Source organism: Schistocerca americana, chromosome X (assembly GCF_021461395.2).
Source record: "Schistocerca americana isolate TAMUIC-IGC-003095 chromosome X, iqSchAmer2.1, whole genome shotgun sequence".
NCBI lineage: Eukaryota > Metazoa > Arthropoda > Insecta > Orthoptera > Acrididae > Schistocerca > Schistocerca americana.
In genome coordinates, this window is record NC_060130.1 from 561,159,485 (window position 1) to 561,180,558 (window position 21,074).

The 21,074-nt window shown below is 36.7% G+C and overlaps 1 protein-coding gene across 1 annotated transcript in view; it reads left to right on the plus strand.

Annotated features, from left to right (window-relative positions):
• LOC124556154 (solute carrier family 41 member 1-like) overlaps positions 1 to 7,400 on the plus strand; it is a 369,549-nt gene extending 362,149 nt beyond the window's left edge. The window contains exons 9-10 of the mRNA XM_047130165.1: positions 6,954 to 7,102; positions 7,204 to 7,400. Of these exons, the coding sequence (XP_046986121.1) occupies positions 6,954 to 7,102; positions 7,204 to 7,392 (338 nt within the window). The 3' untranslated portion in view covers positions 7,393 to 7,400. The remainder of the gene's footprint in view (positions 1 to 6,953; positions 7,103 to 7,203) is intronic.
• Positions 7,401 to 21,074: the final 13,674 nt, after the last annotated feature.

The following is a 21,074-nucleotide window of genomic DNA, read 5'->3' on the forward strand; positions in this document are numbered from 1 at the left end:
ACTTAACACATTTTGTTTAGTGCATACATCATACAGATTCATGTTCATGAAACTGATAGAAAATATTTAAGTAATTCCCAGATGTAAAGTAATTTGATAGAAAATATTTAAGTAATTCCCAGATGTAAAGTTATGTCAACCTACACACAGTATTATCTCAATTATTAATGAGCTAATTAATACAATAGGCCTGAAAAATACAGGAAGTATGGTTTACATCTGTGTAAGTTCCCAATTAATATCATAGCCCTGGAAATTTTAAAAGTCTCCTATTCCTTTGGAAACAGGAACACTTAGTTTTCTTTCTGTTTGATCATAGACAATAAGCCAACATCTCCTGTCTTAGTATATTTGAATTGGAATCTGTCACAATTGGTAATAAAATTAATTTCAAGTTCTTCCCCAGGTACCATTTCCTCTAAGCAACAAACATAAAATATAGTTTTGTTGGTTGTAAACTTCACTATAAGCAAACCCCTTGGTTTAGGTTCATCAAAGTTTCATCATTGTTATCTTTCTCTTCAAACCATTCACCCGATAAATTTTTAGTGAACTATTGTATACCTTCATCACTGTCACTGGGATCCTGGGACCCTGACTGTTTTCTTTTAATGTTGGGTTTCATGACTTCTCTTTTCCTTTGTTTCTCAGTTGACACAGGATGAGAGAGTTCTTCATTTGGTTGAGATATTTTGTCTGCAGTATTGATGCTGGCAACACTTTTTGCTGGCTCAATTTCTATTTTCCTTTTCTTGACACCTGGTGATTTTCCACATCTCATACCCTGGAGCACTTTTATGGCTGTTTCTCCCACCAGAACTAGTGTGCCTTGACCTTCTGGAGACTCTGCCATACCAGATTGTGATGATGATAGTTTATTAAAGACTTTTTGTGGCCATGAGAAATTCTGCAGGCCCAGAATCCAGACTTTAAGTTGGTAGTTGTATTAGGATTGATGGTCTCCATCAACTCACTAAGGACAGCAGGGAAATTGTCCTTGGTAATTGAAGTCAGTTGCCTGTCTGCTTTTTGGTGCCATTTTGTCAAGACTGATGTCCATTTCATTTTAATAGGTCTGTAAAAGGCCACATCTATAGGTTGTAGCAAATTGGCTGGAGACAGATGAATTTAGTTCTGTGCCCCTTACACATTTTCAGCACATGTGATGAAAAATGGGAAGACAGATTGTCACCCAGCCATGCTTTAACTACCCCTTATTTCCTGGTCCAAGGTTTTACAACAGTCTGGAATCAATTTTTGAATGTAACACCCTGAAACCATCAAAACTTCAACCTGTTCCTGAAGGTACTCCGTGAGTCTAAGTATCCCTTATATGTTCAAGATTTATAGATGACATATGCAGGCATGGGTATGCCATTGGCTGTACCAGCTAAGATCCCACTGGTTGCTGATTTAGAAGAATACATTATTCTTTCCATATAATTGATTCCTCATTTGAAAATACACTCTTTTCCACCAAGTTTATCAGCTAGATTGGTCTCATCATAATGTAGAATGTTAGAAGGTCTGATGCCCTCTGGTGTCTTTTCAAGGTTTATCGATATCAGTTGGAAACATAAATAATAAATAATAATAATTTTGATCAGAGAAAATATGAATTTCATCATGAAACAGAAAACAACATAAAATCAGTTGAGTCACTAAGTGTTTAAGACTACAGCATCTTTGCTCTATTAGCAGGGATGTTTATTGATGCTGTTGTTGACAGCATGGCATTTCAGTGAATTAAACCATCCAGCCACTCTTTTCCAGGGATATTGTTTCTAAATACTTTTGCGTTCCATCAACTTCTTTCATGATAATGTTTTGCTAAAACCCAAAGATCAAATTTAAAATTGGCCATTCCCACTCTGAAACAGTAATTGGGTGTCCTGTAATGATTTTTTCTTCCTCTACATTAAATACACTCACTTTTCCATGTTTTCCCATATGTCTTCCCATCATATTGTCTCCCAAGGTAATTCATGGAATTCCATACTCCTTTGCAACATTTCTAATTGGTAATGTATTTCACTTTATATCTTCAGTTGCTTTAGCAACATCTAGATTTTTATAAGACATGCCCGCTGCAATACAGAGAAGACAGACAATGAAAATTAGAAATCACAGCAAGACAACATTAGTTTTTGTGGCAAAATGAAATAATCTTGTAATTAGTGCAGCTGTTCTACCTTGTGAGATGCCTGGTTGACTCTGCACTGGAAAACTCTTTCAGCTTGAGACATGTTTCAGTAACATGGAAAAATATATTTATTGCAATATTTTGTTAAGCTAAAAATCATGATTATAGATATATGATTATTCTGTATTTCATTACACCTTAAAAGGGGTAAATTGAGAAAAATTAGACACAATATTTGTTTCACTCATGCTATTTTTGCCATTGTAACAATGAGTTACAAATCATTAAGGACACACAATATGTTCCGCACCACCTTATGAGGTCAAAGGGAAGATACTAGTCAGCTAGAAGCTGGCAGTAGTGTCTAGTAGCTAATTGCGTTGACATTATCAAGTTAATGTAGAAAGTGTAGACAGTGGTCAAATTCCGACTCCAAGTCATTCTAGATGGTTCTACACTAGTGCATAGGACAATTATCACAAATGTTAAGCTATGCAGTTATTATATTATCAATAATAACATAAAAACAGTTTGACTAACAATTGGCTAACTATCCTAAAAGGATATAAATGATAGTTTTTCTTCTATATTTTGGCAGTTATTGCATGTACAATGATTTACAAAAGCTTGCTAAGAAATTTTTAGAAGCTCAGATTTCCTAATTGGAAATTTTCATAATCTGCCATGTTGTTTGTTGTTGTTGTTGTGGTTTTCAGTCCTGAGACTGGTTTGATGCAGCTCTCCATGCTACTCTATCCTGTACAAGCTTCTTCATCTCCCAGTAATTACTGCAGCCTTCAACCTTCAGAATCTGCTTAGTGTATTCATCTCTTGGTCTCCCTCTACGATTTTTACTCTCCACACTGCCCTCCAATACTAAATCGGTGATCCCTTGATGCCTCAGAACATGTCCTACCAATCGGTCCCTTCTTCTTGTCAAGTTGTGCCACAAACTCCTCTTCTCCCCAATTCTATTCAATACCTCCTCATTAGTTATGTGATCGACCCATCTAATCTTCAGCATTCTTCTGTACACCACATTTCGAAAGCTTCTATTCTCTTCTTGTCCAAACTAGTTATCATCCATGTTTCACTTCCATACACAACTACACTCCATACAAATACTTTCAGAAATGGCCTCCTGACACTTAAATCTGTACTCAGTGTTAACAAATTTCTCTTCTTCAGAAATGCTTTCCTTGCCATTGCCAGTCTACATTTTATATCCTCTCTACTTTGACCATCATCAGTTATTTTGCTCCCCAAAGAGCAAAACTCATCTACCACTTTAAGTGTCTCATTTCCTAATCTAATTCCCTCACCATCACCCGACTCAATTCGACTGCATTCCATTATCCTTGTTTTGCTTTTGTTGATGTTTATCTTATAACCTCGATTCAAGACACTGTCCATTCCATTCAACTTCTCTTCCAAGTCCTTTGCTCTCTCTGACAGAACTACAATGTCATCAGCGAACCTCGAAGTTTTTATTTCTTCTCCATGGATTTTAATACCTACTTTGAATTTTTCTTTTGTTTCCTTTACAGTTTGCTCAATATACAGATTGAATAACATCGGGGAGAGGCTACAACCCTGTCTCACACCCTTCCCAACCACTGCTTCCCTTTCATGCCTCTTGACTCTTATAACTGCCACCTGGTTTCTGTACAAATTGTAAATAGCCTTTCACTTCCTGTATTTTACCCCTGCCACCTTTAGAATTTGAAAGAGAGTATTCCAGTCAACATAGTCAAAAGCTTTCTCTAAGTCTACAAATGCTAGAAATGTAGGTTTGCCTTTCCTTAATCTATTTTCTAAGATAAGTTGTAGGGTCAGTATGCCTCATGTGTTCCAACATTTCTACGGAATCCAAACTGATCTTCCCTGAGGTCAGCTTCGACCAGTTTTTTCTTTCATCTGTAAAGAATTCGTGTTAGTATTTTGCAGCTGTGACTTATTAAACTGATAGTTTGGTAATTTTCACACCTGTCAACACCTGCTTTCTTTGAGATTTGAATTATTATATTCTTCATGAAGTCTGAGGATATTTCACCTGTCTCATACATCTTGCTCACCAGATGGTAGAGTTTTGTCAGGACTGGCTCTCCCAAGGCAGTCAGTAGTTCCGATGGAATGTTGTCTACTCCCGGGGCCTTGTTTCAACTCAGGTCTTTCAGTGCTCTGTCAAACTCTTTATGCGGTATTGTATCTCCCATTTCATCTTCATCTACATCCTCTTCCATTTCCATAATATTGTCCTGTACATAACACTTGTATAGACCCTCTGTCATGTTAGTCTAATAAAATTACATATTTTTGTAATCTGAAGAAACTAGGGCTACAATATGATATCACTGAACTTCAGAAAGGATTGCATTCCACATATTTGAGGTAAAAATAAGTTACAAAAACTGCCAAATTATTAAAATAATAAACATCTTCAGTCAGAACAAGTTTTAATACACTGGTCATCAGCAGCACAGCTGAAACATATGACATTCTGATGAGAATGCTTCTTACAGACACTGTTTTCACAACTGTTGCACAATTTCTGTATCATCCACATACATGACATATTCCAGGGTTAGGTTCACCAAGAACTAGCCCCCCTTTTCTGTATCATTCTAGAAATATTTGTATACTTTCGGAAGTTTTGTTAGTTTCTCTCTTTGTTCTAAATGAGTATTCACATGGCTATGCTAGACTTTTCTGTAAAAACTATCACCCATCTTCCTTATCTGGTTTGTTGTGGCTAAAGATGATGTTTGCTGGCCGCTGTGGCTGAGCGGTTCTAGGTGCTTCAGTCCGGAACTGTGCTGCTGCTACGGTCACCGGTTCAAATCCTGCCTCAGGCATGGATGTATGTGATGTCCTTAGGTTAGTTAGGTTTAAGTAGTTCTAAGTGTAGGGGACTGCTGACCTCAGATGTTAAGGTCCATAGTGCTGAAAGCCATTTGAACCAGTTTTTCATTATTTTCGAATTAAGTCCTCCAATATCAAGATGTTGGTAAAATAATGTGACAGAGATCATTCAAATATACCGGTCATTTTTGAAACACCCTGTAACTTTCATTGGAAATAAATATACTCATGAAATCCAGAACACAACTGTAAATAAAAAAAATATTGAGAGTATTTGAAACAAATTGTAAGCATATAAAGTTGAAGAAATACTTACATGATTAGGTGCATGGTGGCAATTACAATACAGGGGCTGAACTGAAGTTAAAAATTATGTTGTAACTAAACAATGACCAGGTCTGGCTTCAAATGAGGCCACATGCACACACTCCATCTAAGATGAAGACTGAATATTAGATTCCATGGAAATCATCTGCCAGTGGACACTCAGAAAGCTAAAATTTGCAGTTTATATGCTGTAGTACTTGAGTATTGAAGAAAATGTTTACAGATGAACTTTTCACACTATTGTTATCAGCAATCTTTAAAATATACACTGAACAGCAAAATTTTGAAAAGTACAGCTTGGATTAGAATGTGAAGATTTGACATATACTTGGTATATTTATTACATATATAAAAGAGAGAAGAAACAAAAAGGAGTATTATTTAGGCAAGGAGTGGCATTATAGCAAGCAGAACTATTCCATTTTTTATAATTTTGCATGGGAATCCATCCACAAAGTTGATAGGGAGCTGCAAATGCCGCTAATAGTGGCTTGGCATGTTCCCAAAACAAGGCTGAAAATGAAATTGTATGTGATTTAAATTTACCAGATGTTAAAAAACCAGTCTGCATAAAATGTATGAATTATGCTTTGGTGATTCTGGAAGCAGTGGAGAAAGGAACATTTGCTGCATATTTTATTTTTAATATTGAGGGACATTGCACATTATTGGCAGGATTAACCTGAATAACCTTTGAACAATGGGTACAAGGAAGCCTTCATGTGTAATACAACATCTACCTGACAGGTTGAAAGTTAATGTGTGTAATGCCTGTACAAAAATTGTATGGTCCATTTTGCTTCATTGAGCTAAGTGTTTCAACAAATATTTACCTGCACATAGTTGAGTAATAGTTGAGGCCACAGCATGATGCACATTCCACAGACTATATCTTTGAGTAAGACAGAACAAGTCAACATCTTACAAACTATTCGACTGGTCATACTGGACGTGATGACACTGTGTTTTACTCATGTCTACCCATACCTCTTTAGCTGTTACCTGTAGATTCCTTTTTATGAACTTATGTGAAAGACCTAGGGCATGTGCGATATTGCCAAAAACAATTCCAGATCTCAACATGCACATATCTAAAGCATTTTCATTGGCAATGCCATATTTTCTTCAGAATGTATGGCATGAAATGAGTTATCACTTAGATCCTGACTCCTAACCAAATTTTGAACTTGGTTTTACATGTTCTGTTATTCTTAACAGTGTACCCATACACATTAAATAATTATAGCTGATTTTATTCACTGTATTAATTTTGAGTTGCCTAGTACTTTGTTCAGTAACATAGCTAGTGATTCTTCTTTATTGTATGCCTGTCTGTTCTTCAGTACTTGTTTATGTGGCAAGTAGTAGAGAGGTACCAGCAGGATGGATGAGAGAAGCAAGAGCATATCACCAGTACTTAATGAAACTGGGCTGACAATGCCCAAAAACTTCCCATAGTTCACACATACAGAAAAATATTCTTTTTTTCACTCTAATAAGTCACAGTTATTTGAAAATTAATTCTAATCACCATAGCCTACAAAAATGTCTTAGGTATGCATGTTATAGAGTTTCATTCTGCATTTTTTTTGTAACATTACATAATGCAGTACTGTTTCAGAGGCAGATTCCAAAACAGCACGGGTTCTTATGTCAATGGTGGTACCTGGACACCTAATATTCACTTTTGCCATCAATTATATGCAGACAGGCAAATTATACCCCAGTATACCCTTTCTCTTATTGTACATCTCTGCAGCTGTTGTGCAGGTATAGACATCATATAAGAAACTGACACATTACTTGTTCAGCTGTACTAAGAGCTGTAAAACTTTTTATTTTCCTGTCTTATTCAATAAACTCTGTTGCAGGTGGGGCTGCTGCTTTACCTTGCATATGTGTTAACATATTTTTTCTGGAGCAGGATGGTAGACCCTGATAATGCAACTATACCATATCTAACATCACTTGGGGATGTGTTAGGAATAATTTTACTAGGAGCGACATTTGAGTTTCTTTCTTTATGTGGTGTGCATCTGGAACATAATAAAAAAGAATAAACACTCATGCCTTCAAAATAAAGATACAGTGACATTATTTTTTTAAAAGTTGTATAATATGTGTTCATAATAGAGCAATAAATTCATATACTGTATCTTTCTCTGTAATTTCTATGTGCCTTTCACTTCAGCAACATACCCAGCCATTGTACTGAAGACTTTGTAATGGTGAAGAAATTGCTATATCAGTTCACACATGTTAATTAATAGGTATAAAGAGAAAACACAAATTAAAGACAGGAAAAAAGTATGTGTTTTGGTTAAAAAACTTCCATGTTATTATAGAGGAAGCAAGTTGAAAGTCATGAGAATCTATTAGGAAAATACATGTGTTACTGAAAATATTTTCCCATGTAGGAGCTGTTCCTCCATATAAAGAACTGTACAGTCCCATATTTTATGGTCATTTGTAGACTACTAACTAACCTGATGAACATCACTTCAGTTACCGGAAGCGTTGTTAAAATAAAACACACATCTGATTTTGAAGATATATTTTTCACAGGTTCAGGTTTCCTTCATTTTAATGTTCTGAGAGGAAGAATATGTGCAGAGAGATCAGTCTGTTTCTGAGATAAGTGTGACATAATGGCTCACACCTCATAGGTAACATGTTATCATATCATTCCTTCAGGTCTCTTGCCAGTATCAGAATAAATGCATGTACAGGGTGAGTCACTAACTATTGCCACCTAGAAGAACTCCAAAAGTATGACAGTAGCTGAAAAGTTTGTGGGACAAATGCTGCATGGGACAATGGGGGCCATAATATGACATTGGTTTTTTGTTGATAGGAAAGGTCACTTCACAGATGTGAAGGTCAATTTTGTTTTTTTTAAATGGGATACTATAGTTTTGTACTTATTTTCTGACAGAGGCTATCGAGACAAATCAAATTATGTGTAACATTAAGGTCTTTGAAGGTCAGTGAAGGTCACAAAGTTGACACGAATATCCATTTATAGAAGGTGTTTGAAGTGAGGACCATTGGTATCTATTCAGTGCTGTAATCTTCTTATCACGGATTGAGTGGCATTCCTTATCACTTCAGCACTTATTGAAGCACATGCTCTGACAATTTCCTTTCGTATATCGTGCAAATAGTAAATATCCATTTAACGTACCACTGACGTGTAAACACCATTTGACAGTTTCGCAATACAACCCTAATAGGAACAGTAAGAATAGTATCATCGAATCAAGCGAATGTGAATTATGCATTCCTTTGAAGAACAAGTTGATATACTGCTCATTTACAGAGAATACCAATGAAATTCAGTGAGAGCTAGAGACTTATACACTTAAATATATCCTGAACATACTCACCCTACATGTTGTATATTTAAATATTTGTATGATAAATTGAGAACAACTGGATCTTTAACACATTGGAAATATATCTGGCAAAGGAAAGTTACTAATGAGGGAATGCAAAATTGGTACTCTTGCCAATGTGGTTCGAGATCCTTGTGTTAGTTCACGTCAGATCACAATGGAATCTGGCATGAGCCAGATTAATGTTGTTCATGTTCTGCATCACCATAAATATCATCCTTACCATATCAGTTTCCACCAAGAATTAACTGATGCGGATTGTATGCATCACATTGAATTCTGCAAATGGGCTCAACTTCAGATTCAGACAGAGGACACATTTATTAATTTGGTTTTCTTTACTGATAAGGCTACAATCATAACTGTGGAAATGTTAATTTGCATAATATGCATTATTGGGCAACTGGAAATCATTGTTGGCTGCGTCAAGTTGCACACCAAAAACTGTGGTTGGTGAATGTATAGTGTGGGATTCTGGAGGACAGACTTACAGGCCCTATTTCATCAAAGGAAATCTTAATGGTAGGAAGTGCACCACATTCCTGCAAGAAACATTAGGTCTGTTATTGGAAGAAAAACCTTTAGGAAGAAGGAAGAGAATGTGGTATCAACATAAAGGGCATGTGGCACATTTTTCACTGATTGCTAGAAATTAGTTGCAGAGACAATTTCCAAATCATTGGATTGGACGCAGAGGAGATGTGTCGTGGCTGGCTTGTTCACCAGACTTGACACCTCTGGATTTTTTCTTATGGAGATTCGTAAAAGACATTGTTTATAAAGACGTTCCAACTACACCTGAAGATATGCTAGAGAGAATTGTCACAGCATGTGCTTCGATAAGTACTGAAGTGATAAAGAACACCACTCAGCCTATGATAAGAAGATTATGGCACTGCATTGATATCAATGGTCATCACTTCGAACACCTTCTGTAAATGGATGTTCATGCCACCTTTGTGAACTTTGTAGACCTTCAAAGACCTAACTGTTACAGATCTTTGGATTTGTCTCAATAGCCGCTATCAGAAAATAAGAACCGAACTATAGCATCCCATTTAAAAAAGAAAATTGAGCTTCATATCTCTGATGTGACCCCACCCAGCAACATAAAACCAAAGACATATTATGGCCCCTGTTGTCCCATGCAACATTTAACATTTTTCCCACAAACTTTTCAGTTCCTATCATACTTTCGGACTTATTCTTGGTGGCAATAGTTAGTGACTCACCATATATATATATATATATATATATATATATATATATATATATATATATATATATATATATATATATATGTATATATAAAATAGAGGGAAACATTCCACGTGGGAAAAATATATCTAAAAACAAAGATGATGTGACTTACCAAACGAAAGCGCTGGCAGGTCGATAGACACACAAACAAACACAAACACACACACAAAATTCTAGCTTTTGCAACCAACGGTTGCTTCGTCAGGAAAGAGGGAAGAAGAGTGAAAGACGAAAGGATGTGGGTTTTAAGGGAGAGGGTTAGGAGTCATTCCAATCCCAGGAGCGGAAAGACTTACCTTAGGGGGAAAAAAGGACAGGTATACACTCGCACACAAACACATATCCATCCACACATATACAGACACAAGCAGACATATTCAAAGACACTTTTGACTTTGTCTTTGAATATGTCTGCTTGTGTCTGTATATGTGTGGATGGATATGTGTTTGTGTGTGAGTGTATACCCGTCCTTTTTTCCCCCTAAGGTAAGTCTTTCCGCTCCCGGGATTGGAATGACTCCTTACCCTCTCCCTTAAAACCCACATCCTTTCGTCTTTCCCTCTCCTTCCCTCTTTCCTGATGAAGCAACCGTTGGTTGCGAAAGCTAGAATTTTGTGTGTATGTTTGTGTGTCTATCGACCTGCCAGCGCTTTCGTTTGGTAAGTCACATCATCTTTGTTTTATATATATATATATATATATATATATATATATAATTAAAAACAAAGATTCCATGACTTACCAAATGGGAAAGTGCTGGTAGATAGGCACAATAAAAAACACACAAACACACACACAAAATTTCAAGCTTTCACAACCAACGGTTGCTTCATCAGGAAAGAGGGAAGGAGAGGGAAAGATGAAAGGATGTGGGTTTTAAGGGAGAGGGTAAGGAGTCATTCCAATCATGGGAGTGGAAAGACTTACCTTAGGGGGAAAAAAGGACAGGTATACACTCACACACACACACCTATCCATCCACACATATACAGACACAAGCAGACATATTTAAACTCAAAGAATTTGGGCAGAGATGTCAGTCGAGGTGGAAGTGCAGAGGCAAAGATGTTGTTGAATGATAGGTGAGGTATGAGTGGCGGAAACTTGAAATTAGCGGAGATTGAGGCCTGGTGGATAACTTCCTCAAATCCTGCCCCGAAATGAGATCCATCCTCCATGAAATCCTCCCCAATCCACCAAGAGTGTCTTTCCGCCGTCCACCTAACCTTCGTAACCTCTTGGTTCATCCCTATGAAATCCCTAAACCGCCTTTCCTACCCTCTGGCTCCTACCCTTGTAACCACCCCCAGTGTAAAACCTGTCCCATGCACCCTCCCACCACCACCTACTCCAGTCCGGTAACCCGGAAGGTGTACATGATCAAAGGCAGAGCCACGTGTGAAAGCCCCCACGTGATTTACCAACTGACCTGCCTACACTGTGACACTTTCTATGTGGGAATGACCAGCAACAAACTGTCCATTCGTATGAATGGACACAGGCAGACAGTGTTTGTTGGTAATGAGGATCACCCTGTAGCTAAACATGCCTTGGTGCACGGCCAGCACATCTTGGCACAGTGTTACGCCGTCTGGGTTATCTGGATACTTCCCACTAACACCAACCTATCCAAACTCCGGAGATGGGAACTTCAATATATTCTCTCATCCCGTTATCCACCAGGCCTCAATCTCTGCTAATTTCAAGTTGCCGCCACTCATACCTCACCTGTCATTCAACAACATCTTTGCCTCTGCACTTCCGCCTTGACTGACATCTCTGCCCAAATTCTTTCCCTTTAAATATGTCTGCTTGTGTCTGTATATGTGTTGATGGATATGTGTGTGTGTGTGTGTGTGTGCGCGAGTGTATACCTGTCCTTTTTTCCCCCTAAGGTAAGTCATTTAAGTCTTTCCGCTCCCGGGATTGGAATGACTCCTTTTCCTCTCCCTTAAAACCCACATCTTTCCCTCTCTTTCCCTCTTTCCTATATATATATATATATATATATATATATATATATATATATATATATATATTATTGATAGACACACAAACAAACACAAACACACACACAAAATTCAAGCTTTCACAACTCACGGTTGCTTCATCAGGAAAGAGGGAAGGAGAGGGAAAGACGAAAGGACGTGGGTTTTAAGGGAGAGGGTAAGGAGTCATTCCAATCCCAGGAGTGGAAAGACTTACCTTAGGGGGAAAAAAGGACAGGTATACACTCACACACACACACACACATATCCATCCGCACATATACAGACACAAGCAGACATACTGTAGTAAGAGTAGAGGTCGATGAATCCACCATGTTTCTCTTGTCTGTTTACCTGTTTCCTTTTTCCATGTCTTCAGTTCAAACTGCTGTTATTGCTCCTGTCTCAAGTTTTTTCTGTATATATGTGATCTTTTCAAACCTTTTTAAGAAGTCAGAACTTCCTCTGAAACTGTCGACTTTCTGTTCCACCTGCATCATCTGGTTTCTAATTCCTCTTGCTTTCTTCCTGAACTTTCTTTTACCCTCCGCTCAGTGCTTGATGTATGCACTGTTTCTCTCTCTCAACCTTCCTGTAGACATGTTGAGAGTTATTCTTCACTCTTTGTGTTGAATGAAACTGTTTATTGTTCAGTTCTATGCAGTCAATACAACCAAAATATAAGATTTGTGTGATAGATTTGGTTATTTGATTTTCTACAAACATGGATGGAGCCAAAACAATAGCACACAGTCATATCAATATGCTGTTTGCAAACAGTTTTCTGACTTTTCATCTGGTGGGGGTGATATGATCAATAATATTAGTGAAAAAGAGTTACTCTCAACTTTGAGTGGTAATCATAAATACCTGGACAATATCTGTGGGTTATTTCCAAAAAGATTTTAAAACATTTCAACACTTTTGGCACAAAGACAATGGAATTTATGTTAGTCTTCTTAATATCAGTAATATCATATAATATTTGAGCTGCAAAGTTTCTGTCTAGTATAATTACATTCTTGCATTTCTACTGGTTGTGGCCAGTGGTGCTGGTTTCCATGGAGCTTAGATCAAGTTTACATTAACATGAGCACACAGCTCATTTTTGGCTGTGTCTTTTTCTTTGAAGTGGTAAAAATGAGGTTTATCGAAATAGGAAATAGCTAATTTGTTTATACAGAATGATTTAGAGATTGAAGAATGGGATCCTGAGGAATACTGTGCTTTGCAGTTGCATACCTGATCACTTATCAGTAACACATTATTGTTACTGCCTATCTAAAAAATATTATTGTGTTATTATTTCTGTTAGATACTGCTAGGGCTGGACTGTTGCTGCTTACATTATTCTTTTCAGTGAGCAAAGTTAATCAAAGCAGCTCATCAGAAGAGCCTAAAACCCATGATCAACATTAGTATGTACTGCTGGCTGCTTCTGTTGCCAAGGTAGGCATTTTGAGTGTACACGTCAATCCAACACTGAGAAATCTTCTCACAGACATCAGTTCTCTGAGCTAAGTACTTGTCTGTGAGCACTATTTTCAATATGTGTGCCTCAAAATGGCCAAGAATTTCAGATCATAGGAATGCTGATTCTGTGATGAGTTGCAATTACTGTCTATAAGTAATGTGTGGTTAACAGTATATCTTATGCTTTCTTGCTTGCATCTTGTAGACAAATGTAATCCCAAAAAGGCCTCAAGAAAAAGTATTTTTATACTCTCTTCAAAGACTTCCTTGCTATTACAATCTATAACAACAATGAAGTCAGGAACATTCTCTCTCTGCAAAGCTTGAATAGATGAAGCAATATGGTATTTTACATATCACCTAAATTTTTGAATTTATGTACAAAATAAACCACTTAAATATGGCTTGAATTTATAAACTGTAGTAGAAGCAAACAGTGTTTATATACCAAATATAGAAATATGGAAAGCAGGCACTCAGAAACTAATCTTCAGCAGCTGTCCTAATCTGTTGTCACATAGCAATCTGTTTATTAAACTAGTTTATTCCTATCCACATCTCTTTCACCATTATCTTGAACAGGACCTGGTGTTGTGGATGTTGTAAGTAAATTCAGAAGATCATTGCCGAAAGACTTAGCTGTAGCTATGTTAATGACTGGTGAAATACTATAGAGGTGAAAATATAAATATTTTCAGTCAGATGTGAGGACAAGTTGGAAATGTATAAATCGTACACAAATTATGCAGCATCGTTTGGCACACACACAATGAAGAATGGCATAGGTATACTGAAGTGTCCTGATGTATCATATTACAATTAGCACAAGGTTGGTGTTTTCACCTTCCAGATCAATGCTTACAGTACAAATTATTTTGGTATAGAAAAGTCAGGTGGTGCAGGAAAATTTATTTTCACCTGTTGCTACTGGGAATGTCACATGGATTTTGAGTATGCAACTCAGTGCACCAGAAGAATTGTGTAACAAAGTTTTTTATGGAACATCAGTTGATGTGGAACAATCACACAAGATACTGGAAGAAGAATGTTTGTAGCATGTTGTGATCTTAAAATTCTATTAACTGCATGTCACAGCCAGTGTCCTGTGGTGACAAGGTATTCTATTGCACACTGTGCTCTTACCTGTGGATATCTTTTTTTGGAGATCAAATGCGCAAAGCGCAGACACAATTTTGAAACTACAGAAAATGCCCATAAGAATAACAACTCAAGACATGGAAAAAATTTCTCTTTGCTGATGACAAAAACATTATAGCCAGAAATGGGCAAACTAATTTATCTTAGAGAACTAGTTCACTGATGATCATTCCGTTTTGGGGACCATGCATTTGTACTCACTCCATTACTTTTTATATCTAGTTATGCATACTACATGAATTTTAAATAAATTTTGAGGAAAAGTTCAAATATGCACTAGCCTTACTTCTTCATGGTAAATTCAATAATTAACAAATGTGGAAAACTTCTTCACTTTGATTTCCTTATCCAAATGCCTTCTCAGAAAGTATCACATTAGTCAGCTGATGAGGTGGGCCAGTGAGCACAAGATAGCTAGCGACACACAAGAGTAAGCCAAATGAAAGTATAGGTTACAGAAGTGTTTGTGACCCAGCATGGACCACCACAGTCTTCATTAACTTCAGAGGGAAGCTTTTAATCATAGCAAGTACAATGTCTTAATTTTCAATTCATTTACAGAAAATAATATATACTTGCATGTGTATTACTAGCATGAAATACCGAGAAGTAAACTGTCATCTGTCAAACTAAGATTATAGTTTTCTTTTACAATGATCCAGTGTGTAAATTAACACCATATCAAAGGGCCATACTATATTCACGGGAAATACAGATTCATTAGGAAAAATCATGACTTTCAACACATGAATGAATTAATTGTGTACTAAAATTAGAGCCTTTGTATTAGCAATGGGTATAACTACATACACCTGCTGGGAGATCATAAGAACACCATAAGTGAAAAGAAAGAATATTTCTTTTTCTAAGCCTTGATGACATAGCACACAGCCTTGAAAATATTTACATTAAGAACAGTAAGCTTTTGATCACTCATCAGTTGAAAGGGCCCCCAACTTTTATGCACAGAATCAGTCATCAGATACTTGAGAAAGTGAACTTCTGAGAAAGAACAGGCAGCCATTAACAGATGAGAGTGAAATGAATATGAAATTCGATAATAAATATTAATGTACTTAAAATACATATTTCACACAAAAATGTATTAGAAAATAAAACAAAAGAAAACTTCACTGCCGGCTTAATACCAATAATGTTATGCATATTTTGGTCATTTAGCTTACTCAGATAATAGCAGGAAAAAGTTTTACGTTCAACTTGCACTGAATGGGTTTTTAGATAAATCATTAGCTTCTTTTGCAAACAGCATAAAATATGACCACTTTAAGAGATGTGATTGTTTTAACTGAAAACATTTTGGAAAAAGATCTCTTTTATTTACCTTGCAGGCATAAGATATATCAGAGATATATCAGAGGAGTATATTGATAGTTTCCTATTTAACTGTAAACCCTGTTCTCAAAGAACCACCTCATGGAGTATCTTTCCATGCTCCAAGGGCATCCAACAAGCAATGTTGGTGGTACTTATGTACAGGAAAAATTAATGTTCCATGATGAAGTTGAATTACAACCACAAGAAGAGACTGCAGTTAGTTCTATTTTTATTTTCCTTACCAGTACATAAGTCAAAGCATGATCCTCTGCCACTTCAGAAGCCAAAGCACCATACTTGGATATCAGAATTCTTTCAAAACTTTAAATAAGCGTATCAGGATGTCAGTAATGATACCCCACATGTGGGCATAAAAAAAATAATTTATGACATGTCCCTGTTCTGTAGCTTTGATCCTCTGAATCAAAAATTAAAACAGTCACTACTCTGCACCTTGAAGCAGAACCAATGGATGCAAATATATAAGGATTCAAGTAGGAATTCTTCTAATTCCAAAAATTATGAGTAATGGTACTGAACAGTTCATTTCTAATAAAATAAGAGTATCTTTAAACAGACTGTATTTGAGTAACAGGTACCTTAAGATAGATTTTTCACAGTGGCGTGAAAATGAAGATGTTGTCAATGCTCTACACCTCAACACCTAGTTACTAAACTAAAAGTTGCAAATTATCCAGCAGTGATAGGTAACAATCTCATGGAACACTGTAATAAATAATAAACAAAAAACTTAATTACAGAGGCTATATAAACTTCAGCTTGTGTCTGAGTTTTCTCATAAGATTCCACAGAAAGATAGAGACACATGGAAGAATAAGTATGCTTGGAATAAAATGTTATTTTCTCATCATATGTACCTCACTCACTTAGTAAATTGAACTGTTACAGGCTGTATTAAGTATTAAGATGAGAGTAAAACAGTATTTTGTTAACAAGCTACTTCTGAACAACAGTTTTTGAGATAAAAGGTAAATATGATTTTATGCAATTCTACAATTATTCAAATGTAGAGGCTGTAGAGGCACTGCTTCCCCTTTTCATATTGAGACAAAATTATGCACAACTCATTTTTATGTGCAAGGTAATCAAACTAGGGGAGCCACAAAGAAACAACCAAACTTGAAAAATAGGAGTGTCGTGTTTTATTTTTGGAAGAAATGCAAAAATCACAAATTTACTGTGCTTTCTTGCACTACAATTAAAAAATGATTAAGTTTTGTGTTAAAAACTAGTCTTTAAATCAAGCAGATGGAAGTTAAAAAAATGTACAAGTAAAAAAAAAAACACACTATGGCTGCTCCTTTTTCTTGGTCAAACAAATAGACACCGTGCCTTGTGATATGTATGTGCTCTATATAGTTGATAAAAGCAACAATGAGATAAGTAGATTACTCTCTTCATTACCTGAAAATTACATTGTGTTACATACAACTTAATTTTTATGTAAGTTGTATAATTCTAAGAATCTGAACTGGAACGAAGACTGAGTGATGAAACAAAAATGAATGACCCCGTGATACAAGATCAATGCACAAACGTGGAATGGGGGAACTAGAGTGAGGAATGAGGTCAGCTGAATGAGACTGAGGTGGGAATGAGGCCAGTTGATGTAAAAGGTAAACAACTGTTACTGGGAATGAGATTGACCATGACCAAAGTGAACAGATTTATGGAAATATTTAGCAAGTGCTATGGAGCTGTATTCCCAATAAAGAAACGTAGACTGAGGGGTAGCAATAGAAACAAATTTTGAGTGACAACTGGAATAAAGATCTCAACCAAGGAAAAGAGAAAACTATATGATATTATAAAGACAAAGCAGGTAGGCGATGAATTTCATACTTATTACAGAAAACACAAGACAGTACTTTAAAAAAGTTGTCAAGGAAGCACAGGTCATGAAGCACTCCAACAGAAATTAAATCAACTAGGCATCAGAGGTACACCTAATGACGGCCAGGTCATACCTTAGTGGATGGAAATGAACAGTTGAAATACAAGACACTGATAGCAACAAAATCACAAATCATTACTCAGATTACCAAGACTTGAAATATGGTGTTCCTCAAGGATCATTACTGGGAGCAGTGCTCATCCTCTTAATATGTAAATGACCTACAAACAAACATACAGTGTCTAAATGCTTACTAGTTTGCTGATGAGACAAGTTTTCTCATTATTGCAAAATCAGAAAACCTACTACAAGAAAACATAACAAAAACAATGGATATCATAGCAGTATGGTTCACATACAATAAGTTAATCATAAATGAAAGAAAAACTGTAGCAATCAACTTCCATAATATCAAAGGAAAGCTTCCACAAACTATAAATATGCAGTTGTCAAACAAAGCTGTAAACAGAATTGACTTGACAAAGTTTCTCGGACTGTGGATCCAGGATAATGTCAGGCGGGGAACTCATATTGACAACATCAGCAAAAAATTGAACACATCTTGCTATGTGATGAGGTTCCTTGAAAGCTACTGTAGCAAAGGCTGCCTAAAAAGTGTGTACTATGCAAGTGTCCAACCAATGTTGAAGTGTGGAGCCATTTACTGGGGAGCTTCTCCAAATGCCATCAAGCTATTTATAATCCTAAAAATAATTGTAAGAATCATAGAAAATGCCAAACACAGAAAATCTTGCAAGCCACTCTTCATAAAACTTCAACTTCTGCCACTTCCATGCCTTCATATATATGAAACCATAGTATTCATACAGAAGTATGCAACTGAAAATTGCACACTCTTTCTCAAAAATCACGATGTACACAGTCACAATGCAAGAAAAATGAATCTCCATATGCATCATACAAAAAATAAACTCTGCCAAAATGGAGGTCTGCACCTTGAAAAAAAAGGTATTCAGGAAACTACCAAGTAACATACAATCAATGAACAACATAGCAGGTTCAAAGCTGCAGTAAAGGCATACCTAACTGATCACTGCTTCTGAGGTCTGAAAGAGTATTTTGATGAATAATAATGTGCCAGTCTGAATAATAATGCACTAGTCTCATCCACTGAAACCATAGTAACATTGTACCATTGAACAACTACAAATAATGTACCAATAATAAGTAGTGTAAGTGTAAGAGATTACTGATGTTAAGATGATAGAAATAGTGTTGCCATAAATAATGTCCAATATCTTAATGTACATTCTATGAACCAACAAGGTCTCATGGACAAATAAATAAATAAAAAAAACATTCCCAGAAATGAGACTGACCTCAGCTGAAGTGAACAGTATAAGTAATTCCTCAATCTTCTGCTCACTTGACTGAACTGCTGAATCTACTCGTTTGGGTATTTCCATTCATAAATGGACCACGTGTAATCATTTTTTTCTTTTTTTTTTTTTTTTTTTTTTTTGGTCATCAGTCTACTGACTGGTTTGATGTGGCCCGCCATGAATTCCTTTCCTGTGCTAACCTCTTCATCTCGGAGTAGCACTTGCAACCTGCGTCCCCAATTATTTGCTTGACGTATTCCAATCTCTGTCTTCCTCTACAGTTTCTGCCCTCTACAGCTCCCTCTAGTACCATGGAAGTCATTCCCTTGTGTCTTAGCAGATGTCCTATCATCCTGTCCCTTCTCCTTATCAGTGTTTTCCACATATTCCTTTCTCCTCCGATTCTGCGTAGAACCTCCTCATTCCTTACCTTATCAGTCCATCTAATTTTCAACATTCGTCTATAGCACCACATCTCAAATGCTTTGATTCTCTTCTGTTCCAGTTTTCCCACAGTCCATGTTTCACTACCATACAATGCTGTACTCCAGACATACATCCTCAGAAATTTCTTCCTCAAATTAAGGCCGGTATTTGATATTAGTAGATTTCTCGTGGCCAGAAATGCCTTTTTTGCCATAGCGAGTCTGCTTTTGATGTCCTCCTTGCTCCGTCCGTCATTGGTTATTTTACTCCCTAGATAGCAGAATTCCTTAACTTCATTGACTTCGTGACCATCAATCCTGATGTTAAGTTTCTCGCTGTTCTCATTTCTACTACTCTCATTACCTTCGTCTTTCTCCGATTTACTCTCAAACCATACTGTGTACTCATTAGACTGTTCATTCCGTTCAGCAGATCATTTAATTCTTCTTCACTTTCACTCAGGATAGCAATGTCATCAGTGAATCGTATCATTGATATCCTTTCACCTTGTATTTTAATTCCACTCCTGAACCTTTCTTTTATTTCCATCATTGCTTCCTCGATGTACAGATTGAAGAGTAAGGGCAAAAGGCTACAGCCTTGTCTTACACCCTTCTTAATACGAGCACTTCGTTCTTGATCGTCCACTCTTATTATTCCCTCTTGGTTGTTGTACATATTGTATATGACCCATCTCTCCCTACTTTTTACAGAACCTCGAACAGCTTGCACCATTTTATATTGTCGAACGCTTTTTCCAGGTCGACAAATCCTATGAAAGTGTATTGATTTTTCTTTAACCTTGCTTCCATTATTAGCCGTAACGTCAGAATTGCCTCTCTCGTCCCTTTACTTTTCCTAAAGCCAAACTGATCGTCACCTAGCGCATTCTCAATTTTCTTTTCCATTCTTCTGTATATTATTCTTGTAAGCAACTTCGATGCATGAGCTGTTAAGCTGATTGTGCGATAATTCTCGTACTTGTCAGCTCTTGCCGTCTTCGGAATTGTGTGGATGATGCTTTTCCGAAAGTCAGACGGTATGTCGCCAGACTCATATATTCTACACACCAACGTGAATAGTCGTTTTGTTGCCACTTCCCCGAATAATTTTAGAAATTCTGATGGAATGTTATCTATCCCTTCTGCCTTATTTGACCGTAAGTCCTCCAAAGCTCTTTTAAATTCTGATTCTAGTACTGGATCCCCTATCTCTTCTAAATCGACTCCTGTTTCTTCTTCTATCACATCAGACAAATCTTCACCCTCATAGAGGCTTTCAATGTATTCTTTCCACCTATCTGCTCTCTCCTCTGCATTTAACAGTGGAATTCCCGTTGCACTCTTAATGTTACCACCATTGCTTTTAATGTCACCAAAGGTTGTTTTGACTTTCCTGTATGCTGAGTCTGTCCTTCTGACGATCATATCTTTTTCGATGTCTTCACA